Source organism: Rhinoderma darwinii, chromosome 5, assembly GCF_050947455.1.
Source record: "Rhinoderma darwinii isolate aRhiDar2 chromosome 5, aRhiDar2.hap1, whole genome shotgun sequence".
NCBI classification, from domain to species: Eukaryota; Metazoa; Chordata; class Amphibia; order Anura; family Rhinodermatidae; genus Rhinoderma; species Rhinoderma darwinii.
Window position 1 is genome coordinate 71779099 of NC_134691.1, and position 12273 is coordinate 71791371.

The following is a 12273-nucleotide window of genomic DNA, read 5'->3' on the forward strand; positions in this document are numbered from 1 at the left end:
TCACACACTTGCCACATCTTTCCAATCTGAAAATCTGTGCTGAAAAAATACCTTTAAATCAAGTTAATGGAATTTTATTTTAATCCCATTCACACACTGCAGACAAAGTCAACACATACTTCAGGATGTTGGATAAAAAAAAAAATGTAATTTGTAATAAGCTCTATCCAGCATGAATTTCTGGTGTACAAATTGCGTTTTTTCACTTCTTGACACGAATGGAAAAAAATAAAACCGCAATATTTGAAACAAGGTTCCAGAACCATAGGAATGGGGTGGAATAACTTGTCTATCCTGGGCACCATCCGGGTCCGCCTGGTGCTCTTGCTTCACTGGGTTCGTCCTGCTATTCCTTAAATAGCTCGATGTGACACTACACCCCCATATCAACACGTCCCTGGGATGCCACAGGGAGCATCAAGTCAGTGTTGGGAGGATTACCATGATAGACAAGTTATTCCTTCCTTCCCCTGAGATGTACATGTGAAAGCAATTGTAATGTTCCTAGTGGAATAACTAAAAACGCAGTTCAGTTTAGCAAGACTCTAGCAAAATATTTAGAACCATCTCCAAAACAAGGAAATTCTTACAGAATCTAAACGCTCCTCTTGATGCAGGAACTGGGCTATATCTTCTGGGGTATTACCCAGCATCCCTTGCTCTTGCAAATATTGGATTCCTCTTTTTGGTTTTTTGTTAAATCTGACAAAGAATAAAAAAGGAAAAAAACTTACATACATACATACAATGAATAACAAATTTCAACTTCAAAGATTGAGCTGAACCATTTTGAGACTAAAATAGTAAGTCAATGTGTCTGAACCTTAAAGATCCTGTAACACAATTTAAAGAAGACAGAATGTTAAGATCAAGAGAAACCTTTTTATTTTAGCTACAGAGTCTGCCTGAAGTAGTATATGCTGGTGCACTCAGCTAGATGGCATTAAATCGAGTGCCTCTTTCTAGCCATCAAAGACATCAATCATTGCAAGGCTTTTAGTCCATGTTTGTCTGAGCCGTAACATCTTCTTGCTGAGTAACAGACTACTATCAAACTAAAAATTACATACAGGCCTCTATTTTTTTTTTTTAAAGTAAATTTGTGTCATTCCGAGTTGAGACATCTAATGTCTATCTGTACAAATTTGATGATTAACAGACTTCCAAAGATCAAACAGAAATTCGTTAGAATGGTCTAGAATTTAAGGTCCTTTTACACAGGCCAATTATCGGCAAACAAGTGTTCATATAAACGCCTGTTCCCGATTGTTGCCCTGTTTACACAGGGCAATGATCAGCCGAATGGGGGTGAACGAACGTAGGAATGATCGCTTGTCCTCATACATAACCAATCATTGATCCTTGTGAAAGGAACACACGAGCGCCAATCGAGTTGTCGGTGCTTGTTTTCATGGCCCATGTCAGGCAATGTAAAAGGACCCTTAGCAACACACACGGTGGAGGAATGCAAATGTACGATACACCAGTGATCGACAGAACGGGGGTCACGTGTTCCCTGTTCCTCCCAGTCGCATGTGTGCTGACACTACATCCAAACTCTATGACACCGACGGAAAATGCTGAGCACAATTGCTCTGAAATTTCAGTCACTGCCATAGCAGTCGGACCTCCACCGATCTAACGGTTCTCACCTATCCAGTGGAAAGATGATAATATGTTATAAAGGAATGCACCTTTAAAAGTCACAGCCGAAAATGGAATAAAACTGCAACAATATCATGATCAGTCAGTGTGACTTACAAATCTATCCCTTGCTCTATGATTTCTTTTTGTTGTTTCAAGACTTCAAACTGCTCAGGGTTATCTGTGCCAGACATCTGTGTGCTGTAGCTGCCAATGCCTGAAGATGTGGTAGAATCCAGAGAGTTCAGGCTTCCATATCGATTGATGGTCTCTGGATGTTTTGTCTCATTAGTCTCTTGCTCGATGGGTTTCTCCTGACCTGTTGCATGATGGCGATGAAAAAACAATATTTAAAGCACATGGAGAGAACATAGACAAATATTAGTACTGAATGCCACTATCATGGAATTCACACATTGGCATTGTTTTACATAATACTGTATAAAAGAAAACTATTTAAGCACCTATGAACATTGAACCTGCACCCTTCTCTGATCCATAATTTTAATGGAAAGGATTAATAAAAAATAACGGAAGGCAATAAAATTGTGAAGGGGGCAAGGCAAGGGGGTTCCCACACATTGGACATGACATATTTTGTTCTCAGTTTTTTTTGTTTTGTTTTTAAACCTTTCGCCGCCGAGACCTGAATTATAAAATACAAAAATATATATATTCTACCCCCATACCAATATATTTGATTAAATTAGACACCTGGCACATTGTAAAAATGCCACCCAGTACTTTACACTCATGGGCACGGTCATGCAATTTTGTAGTGATGTGCAAAATATGCAGAAAAAGTCCTAAAAGTAGCTAAAAGTCTGAGCCAAGAAGAGCCTGAGATGCACCACACCTCCTAAAAACAAAAGCTCAGGATGTGTAGAGCTCATACATGCCACTTATGACTGTGTCTACAAGCATATATCTTAATAACCAGAACTGAAGGGACCAAAAATCTCTGCGATCCTAATGCCAGAAAACATCTGAATCCCAGAGTGGAAGAATGTCCTGTTTAGGCGCAGGGGGCGATAAGATGTGCAACTGTTCATCTTCTCACTTCTATAGCAGGAAAAGCAAAAATAAAAGTTTCCCCCATGACATATCCTCTCCAGTAATGTGACAAAGGCAGTAAGTAAAACTTTTCCTCCTGCTCCATGATTGCAAACGAGTGTTGCTTCCTGAAAACTGCCCCAAAGCTTGGAGCCTCATATCACTAGACAGCTAAGGGCCTGCTCACTTCTGCGTTGGTGCTTCCGTTGCTCTACTTATCAGAGGAGCAGAACAACTAAAATACCGTAAGCGCCGGTTCCATTGCATGACAGACACTTTCGGCATACATCGGATCCCATTCACTTTAATAGGTCCCGTCGGGTTTCCGTCATGGTGTTCTTCGTTTTACCGGAGACAATAGCGCAGAATGTTGCACTATTGTTTCCGGTATTTTGGGCCAGATCTGTGACAGAGGCCCCTAACGGAACCTCCAACGCAGATACGAACAGGCTCTAAGAGTATGAGCTTTAATACGATACCAAGATCCTAAGGCCTCGTTCAAAGGCATTGGAGGCTCTGTTAATGGCCTCTGTCGCAGATATGGTAAAAAATCTCAGACAAAATAGCGCAGCACATTGCGCTATTTTCTCCGGTAAAAAGATGGACACCATGGAGGAAACCTGATGGAACCCATTAAAGTCAAATCAGTTTTGGCGGGTGCCGATGGTGTCCGTTATGCAACGGATCCGAACCTTCCTGTGACTAAGCAAAGCAACGGAAATACCAAATGCAGATGTGATCCAGTCCTTATATTTTATACCATTCTACGTATGTCCTTGGCAGTTAATTATTTGATAGTTGCAGCCACATAAACAGCAGGTTTGCTTGTATTTCGATTTCTAAAACTAAATTTAAACACAAATGTTTTTTCTCCAGAAATATATAGTACAATGCCTTTTATCTGGCCGTCCAGCGTCCCTGAATTAGGGCCCTTTTAGATAGGTAGACTTTCTGCCAGTAACGGCTGCTGATCAACGATAACAACATGTCAATCACGCTCGTTTACCTTCATTTACATGGAGCAATGAACTTGAAAGTGGGGACAAATGATCGTTCAGACCATTATTCCGTCCAATATGGTTTGCATCTTGTTGGCAGCGCAACCACTTACATGGGGAGAAGTGCTGCTGACAAATGATGGTTTTGTATTGGGCGCATAAAAATGTTTGATCATCTGCCCCTGTAAAAATGCCCTAACAAGTAAAGTTAGGGGCATAATTTATATTTAAGTATTTTAGTTTGGCCTGTCTTCCTGGAGGTTCTCTACTCTCACGGATACATTTTAGTTACCTTTGTGGACAGTTTAAGAATTCAGAACATTCGATAACCCGGCACCCAGTAAACCTATATTACAGGTATTTTACTATATTGTTGTAATTACTATAAACCATTCTACCGGATTATTTCCAGTTTGTACTTATCCTTACCAAGCGTTGACTGGGAGTTTGGATTCACATACAAGTCTTTACTCCACTCCACCATACATTTTAAAATAGAAACCAAACATTCCAAGCCTTTCTTCCTCAGACTTAATTCCTTTATGAAAAAAGAAAATACACATTACAAGTAGTAAAAACACATCCACGCCGCAAAAAAATAAATGCACATTACCATCAATTTCATCTACAGAAAACACTCTGCCTTTCCATTAACCTCCCTTCAAGCCTTCATTGACACGGTCTGATATCATGTACAGTAAGTAAAGGCGCATGCTGAAACAACCGTCTAGATTTCTACCCACTTAAAGGCAATCTGTCACAATTTGTAGGGTTTTTTTATCACTTTTTTTTTTCTAATACATTTCAGTTAAAGATATAAGCATTGTGACCATTTTCCTTTTTTACTGCACAAGGCGCCATCGCATTCATCCTTACATATAATGCTATAGTTATATACATGCAATCCTTCCCATAGAATGATGTTGTCAGCGTATAGACAAGCAGTAAGGACCACTGCGTTCCACCAGTATGGACCTGGATCATTTCTGCTCCGCTTCTCCCCTCCCTCCTTTAAAATGTGTGACTGTGAGGGGAATAAGAGACGTCCTGGAGTGGCAATCAGGAATCACTTTGATACTCAGTTTGTTTTTAATGGTGTTCGATCACAAATGTAGTTTCAGTGATTCCAAGTGATTTCTGAGCTGAAGAGGCACACAATCTTTAGGGTATGTTCACATGAGGCAGATATTTGCAGCAAATGTTTGGCAAAATCTGCATGAGGGTGCCACAGATTTCATCCTTTTCAAAAATCCACAAGAAATTTGTAGTATGTTTTTAAAATAAAAAAATATATTTTTTCTGAAAAAAAATAAAACCCCATTCACTTGCATTGTACTCTTTGTTACAGATTTTCAATGCGAGATCTGCACCGATAACCTGAAAACAAATCCTCCATGTCTGAATGTAGCCTTTTAGTGTGCCACAGCCCCCTTGAACTGGTAAGTGCCTCTGCTGTCGGACCCCACCAATGTTATCTTTGAACATGTCCCCATGAAAAAATCTGACTATAAGGTGAAGTTCACTATTAACATGCCCTTATATCAGCCGAATCTTACTTCATGTTATTATTTTGTGTATAAGGCTATGGCTACAAGGCTACTCTGGCCGCAACACAAAAGATCGCGGTGTCCCCTTGCGTGCATCACGTTACGATAGTCAATGTAGCCGCTTTGCGACCCTTAGGTTGCCGAAATCGTGACCGGACAATCACAAGAATTCCAGCAGGTTTGGCATTCTTGCGACGGTCATGGCCATTGCAACCAGTGGCCACATTGACTATTGTTACATGCGCTCCACACAGGGGCACACAGCGGCCCTTGGCTGCGCGACCTGTGAGTGGCCAAAGTTGCCGCCTAGCCCAAGCCTTAATCATAAAGATACACATGATTTGCATTATAACCTTTTAGCCATATAAACTCACCCAATAACTCCAGCCACCCCTGAATCAGATTCAACTAGTGGGAAGCGATTATGGTTGACTATGGTTAAACATATTTTCCCTATTGTATATAACTTTCCCTGGGATATACAAATTACAATAAATGTGTCGGACTACAATTTGCCGTAACTGACCTAGACATAAATTGTAGAACTACATTAAAATGTTCTGCAGACATCCAAACAAAAAAATGGAAAATTAACAGAAATATTTCGATTGAAGAGTTTGGCCTAAAAACGTCAAGTGTGGGGAAAATGATACATTAACCAATAATTACATACCTGAACATTTGACATGCCAAGTTCTTGACTGCCTCTTCCTTGAGCAATCTTTGAGAGATCATTAACCAATCTTTCAAAGATGTTTGCTGCGTTCAAGTCACAGTCGTAATTGACATAAATATCCACCACACTTTGTGCATCTGTAGGAGACATGGTGCAGAGCAGATTCAATCACAATCAGTCACCATACACTTATCAGATTTGCCTATGGCAGAAAAAGACGGTGGGGGAAGGATAAACCATTATTTCATACCTGCACAAATTCTTGTCAAAGTCTGAATAACCATCCACTTGTGATCAAATGAACTGGTTGAGGTTTCCAGAATATAAAGGAATATTTCTTTGAAGAAAACCTGAGAGAGAAAATAGATGCAGTGAGACAGAAAATATAATGTAATCTGGATTTATTTCTCATACTTGTGTGCCAACCCCATGATGTGCGATCATTTTAATGCAAAAGTGTCGCCACATACAGAACAGACCTAAAACCGACAGTGCTCTATGCTGGTCTTAAAGGGTTATTGCCGTATTGATAGATACGGGTCCCAACTCTGGGACCTGCACCCATATTGAGAATGGGGGTTACACGACACCAGGCAAAACCGGGGGGTCATATGACCAGCGTCCTCGATAAAGATACGGGTCCAGAGTTGGGACCCGCGTCTATCAGACATTTATGGCATATCCTGTGGATAGTGTCAAGAGGCTGTGAAGCTGGCTCCACCTCGGGAGAATAAGTGTAGTTCACGCCCTGTTGGCTAACTACAGGGAATTATCTTATAGAAATGTCTGTGATTACACAACACCTTTAGGGTATGTGCACACACACTATTTACGTCCGTAATTGACGGACGTATTTCGGCCGCAAGTAGTGGACCGAACACGGTGCAGGGCTCCTAGCATCGTAGTTATGTACGATGCTAGGAGTCCCTGCCTCTCCGTGGAACTGCTGTCCCGTACTGAAAACATGATTACAGTACGGGACAGTTGTCCTGCAGAGAGGCAGGGACTCCTAGCATCGTATATAACTATGATGCTAGGAGCCCGGCTCCCTGCACCGTGTTCGGTCCGGGACTTGCGGCCGAAATACGTCCGTCAATTACGGACGTAATTAGTGTGTGTGCACATACCCTTAAAGATTATAAATTTTTCACAAAATGAACACCATTGACACAAAACATACCTCAATCTGCATCTTCAAGTGTAATTTGAAGTTTGATAAGAGTGTCAAGAAGATAGAAAGAGAAAGCTCAAAGACTTCAGGGACGGAAGATACACCATTTTTAGACAGCGCAACGCAGAGGTACTGCTTGATTGCATTGATGAACATCTCATTGGTCTTGAAGATAGGGCCTGCATTCTGTAGGATTGACAAGAGCAGCTGCAATGATAATACCTTAGAGCGCAACTCGTGGGATCTAGGCAGAAAAAATAATTAAAACTCTAGTTATATCTATGTCCCATGAGGAATAAACACTGCACAGTCAAAACAATGGAAGTATACACTGATCAGCCAAAACATTATAACCACCTGCCTAATAATATGTAGTTCCCTCTCACAAAAAAAAAACTCTGGCCCTTTGAGGGATGGAGTTCCCAAGACCTCTGAAGGTGTCCTGTGGTATCTGGCACCAAAAGGTTCCTTTAAGTCCTGTAAGTTAAGAGGCGGGGCCTCCACAGATCGGACTTGTTTTTCCAGCACATCCCACAGATGTTGGATCGGATTGAGATGGGGGGAATCTTGCACACCCATGACCCTGTCACCGAGTCACCAGTTGTCATTCCTTGCACCACTTAGTAGGTACTAACCACCGAAATGTCCAAGACCTGTTGTTTGGAGATGCTCTGGCGGTTCACTTGCTGCCTAATACATTCCACCACTTGACAGGCGCCATTGTAACAAGATGATCAGTGCTTTTCACTTCACCTGTCTCTGGTGTTAAGGTCATTGCAGATCAGAGATCAGTGTATATAATAATATAGTGTGTAGAAATATCATATTATATTAGTATATAACAACCGCTCATTATACTGCATCATATGTAGCTGCAATATTCAGCTAGGTCCTTAACTGATATTTGTAAACAGCAATTTATTCTACATTATTGATAGCAGTTTTCTATGCTATCCCCTAAGGACTGCTCCAAAGTTTATATGCAATGTGAAGCAAGGGACACTGGGGAAAGCAGAGCAATACAAACGAGAAAAATAATAGCTCTGCATCTTTCCAGCTGTCCGTAACAAATCCATTTTATTGCATATAGCCTTTCTGCTCACACGGATATCCTACTACAGCAAAATCAAATGAATAATGAAAGAAAAGGGAAAGTTCAACTTCATCACAAAGAAATGTTTCAATATGTTGCAAAAATGTCATGTGTAATAAAAAATAAAAAAAAAGTTTCCAAGCGCTTACATAACCAGAATGCTACCCAATGTGCGAATCGGCCATATAACACATAAGAAATGGGGAACATAAAGATTTTTTACATTTATTTACTTTAAATTATTTTGTGTCTAGTAGGATTCATACATACAACCATATTACGGCTCCGTACAACCTCCAACAGCCATAATGTGGAAATCATAGATTTCTATGGGGTCCTACTTTACTAATTCTTATATTCTATATATATTTATGCTCGGTGTCTAAGCACCTAAATATAGAAGTACTAGTGGTCCTCGATAAGATACATATGATGATTGCGGGTCAATGCGAAGATAAAAGTCAGGAAGAATAATTATATTCAGGTTTCAGATATTTCATGTGACTCGGTGAGGACAGAAGATTTATAAAGACCGGTTCCTATTTGAGACAATTGAATTGTAATGAAAACTATTACATGCTTGTTAGTTTGTCCTGCATACCCTTTTTCAGTGGAGAAAAACAAAGAGAAGCATATCAATTTAACTAAAGGAAAAGAGAAACAGCAGCACCTTGTGAAATATTTATACGGCAAAGAACAATTCTTTAGCGAGACAAATTGTCATGTGATTCAAATTGCAAAAAATATTAGAGGGAAATGTAAAAAAAGTGTTTAAGAAATTATGTATTAACGCAGAGCTTCACTATATTAGCAGATTTCAGTCCTACACAGGTTATTTCAGAATTACATAAATGTAATTGTTGTTATATTTTCAAATGTAGCAATAGAAGAAGGCTGCAAATTTATCAAACTTTCATCTAGTACAGAGGTCTCAATCACGCGGCCCCTGAAGCGGTCATCTGCGGATGACTGACAGCGGGAGAGCACAGAGCAGGCCGAAGGAGGAGCACCCCCCCTGGAGATAGTGCCACCCCACCTTGTGGACAGATCCACACCCCCTCTCTATAGATAGCTTCATTGGGGCCCCCTCTAGGAGTGGAATCCCCAGCCAGAGCGCTCTGGTCGGAGATTCCGCTGATAGACTTGGCATCTGACATAACTGTCCATATATTGACAGTGACGTCAGTGGCTCCTCCGGGAGAGGAATCCCCGGCCAAAGTGCCGGCAACATTTTGGCTGGGGACTCCTAGACGGAGCCCCAATAGAGCTATCTATAGGGGGATATGTATGGTACTATCCACAGAGGGGTGTGTGGCGCACTATCCACAGAGGGGTGTGTGGCGCACTATCCACAGAGGGGTGTGTGGCGCACTATCCACAGAGGGGTGTGTGGCGCACTATCCCCAGAGGGGTGTGTGGCGCACTATCCCCAGAGGGGTGTGTGGCGCACTATCCCCAGAGGGGTGTGTGGCGCACTATCCACAGAGGGGTGTATGGCGCACTATCCACAGAGGGGTGTGTGGCGCACTATCCACAGAGGGGTGTGTGGCGCACTATCCACAGAGGGGTGTGTGGCGCACTATCCACAGAGGGGTGTGTGGCGCACTATCCACAGAGGGGTGTGTGGCGCACTATCCACAGAGGGGTGTGTGGCGCACTATCCACAGAGGGGTGTGTGGCGCACTATCCCCAGTGGGGTGTGTGGTGCACTATCCACAGAGGGGTGTGTGGCGCACTATCCACAGAGGGGTGTATGGCGCACTATCCACAGAGGGGTGTGTGGCGCACTATCCACAGAGGGGATTGGGGAATTATCTACAGAGGGCACTGTGGCATTATCTACGGGGGTGTGTGGCATTATCTACAGAGTGCACTGGGGAATTATCTAGGGGAGAGTGGCTCTATCTACAGAGGGCACATTCTTGTGTCGGCCAAACGCTGCCAACCGAGCAGCCAGACTGCATTTAGCGACACCAGGAAAACTGGTTTGTTTAAATAAGCACGTGGAGTAAACTCGCAAATTTCCAGTAAGTTTAAACCTAGCGCTATTATTATAGTAATGTAGTATTATTATAGTAATGTGATATTATTATAGTAATGTGATATTATTATAGTAGTGTAGTATTATAGTAATGTAGTATTATAGTAATGTAATGTAGTATTATAGTAATGTAGTATTATAGTAATGTAGTATTATTATAGTAATGTAGTATTATTATAGTAGTGTAGTATTATAGTAGTGTAGTATTATAGTAATGTAGTATTATTATAGTAGTGTAGTATTATTATAGTAGTGTAGTATTATAGTAATGTAGTATTATAGTAATGTAGTATTAGTAATGTAGTATTATAGTAATGTAGTAATGTTATAGTAATGTAGTATTATAGTAATGTAATGTAGTATTATAGTAATGTAGTATTATTATAGTAGTGTAGTATTATTATAGTAGTGTAGTATTATAGTAGTGTAGTATTATAGTAATGTAGTATTATAGTAATGTAGTATTAGTAATGTAGTATTATAGTAATGTAGTAATGTTATAGTAATGTAGTATTATAGTAAAGTAGTATTGTTATAGTAATGTAGTATTATAGTAATGTAATGTAGTATTATAGTAATGTAGTATTATAGTAATGTAGTATTGTTATAGTAGTGTAGTATTATAGTAATGTAGTATTGTTATAGTAATGTAGTACTGTTATAGTAGTGTAGTATTATAGTAATGTAGTATTATTATAGTAGTGTAGTATTGTTATAGTAATGTAGTATTGTTATAGTAGTGTAGTATTATAGTAATGTAGTATTGTTATAGTAATGTAGTATTGTTATAGTAGTGTAGTATTATAGTAATGTAGTATTGTTATAGTAATGTAGCATTGTTATAGTAGTGTAGTATTATAGTAATGTAGTATTGTTATAGTAATGTAGTATTGTTATAGTAGTGTAGTATTATAGTAATGTAGTATTGTTATAGTAATGTAGCATTGTTATAGTAGTGTAGTATTATAGTAATGTAGTATTGTTATAGTAATGTAGTATTGTTATAGTAGTGTAGTATTATAGTAATGTAGTATTGTTATAGTAATGTAGCATTGTTATAGTAGTGTAGTATTATAGTAATGTAGTATTATTATAGTAATGTAGTATTGTTATAGTAGTGTAGTATTATAGTAATGTAGTATTATAGTAATGTAGTATTGTTATAGTAGTGTAGTATTATAGTAATGTAGTATTGTTATAGTAGCGTCGCATTGTTATAGTAATGTAGTATTATTATAGTAATGTAGTATTATTATAGTAATGTAGTATTATTATAGTAATGTAGTATTATAGTAATGTAGTATTGTTATAGTAATGTAGTAGTGTTATAGTAATGTAGTATTGTTATAGTAATGTAGTATTATTATAGTAATGTAGTATTATTATAGTAATGTAGTATTGTTATAGTAATGTAGTAGTGTTATAGTAATGTAGTATTGTTATAGTAATGTAGTATTATTATAGTAATGTAGTAGTATTATAGTAATGTAGTATTATTATAGTAATGTAGTATTGTTATAGTAATGTAGTAGTGTTATAGTAATGTAGTAGTGTTATAGTAATGTAGTATTATTATAGTAATGTAGTATTATTATAGTAATGTAGTATTGTTATAGTAATGTAGTATTATAGTAATGTGGTATTATTATAGTAATGTAGTATTGTTATAGTAATGTAGTAGTGTTATAGTAATGTAGTATTGTTATAGTAATGTAGTATTATTATAGTAATGTAGTATTATTATAGTAATGTAGTAGTATTATAGTAATGTAGTATTGTTATAGTAATGTAGTATTGTTATAGTAATGTAGTAGTGTTATAGTAATGTAGTATTGTTATAGTAATGTAGTATTGTTATAGTAATGTAGTATTATTATAGTAATGTAGTATTATTATAGTAATGTAGTATTATTATAGTAATGTAGTATTGTTATAGTAATGTAGTATTATTATAGTAATGTAGTAGTATTATAGTAATGTAGTATTGTTATAGTAATGTAGTATTGTTATAGTAATGTAGTATTGTTATAGTAATGTAGTAGTGTTATAG

At 38.4% G+C, this 12273-nt stretch overlaps 1 protein-coding gene across 2 annotated transcripts in view; it reads right to left on the reverse strand.

Moving 5' to 3' along the window:
* Window positions 1-12273, reverse strand: part of ARFGEF1 (ARF guanine nucleotide exchange factor 1) — a 152861-nt gene that overhangs the window by 46009 nt on the left and 94579 nt on the right. For both annotated transcript variants that reach the window (XM_075826125.1, XM_075826124.1), the window contains exons 10-15: window positions 7099-7333; window positions 6169-6268; window positions 5916-6055; window positions 4125-4233; window positions 1762-1963; window positions 591-702 (exon numbers count right to left, since the gene is read on the reverse strand). In XM_075826125.1, coding sequence (XP_075682240.1) covers window positions 591-702; window positions 1762-1963; window positions 4125-4233; window positions 5916-6055; window positions 6169-6268; window positions 7099-7333 — 898 coding nt within the window. The remainder of the gene's footprint in view (window positions 1-590; window positions 703-1761; window positions 1964-4124; window positions 4234-5915; window positions 6056-6168; window positions 6269-7098; window positions 7334-12273) is intronic.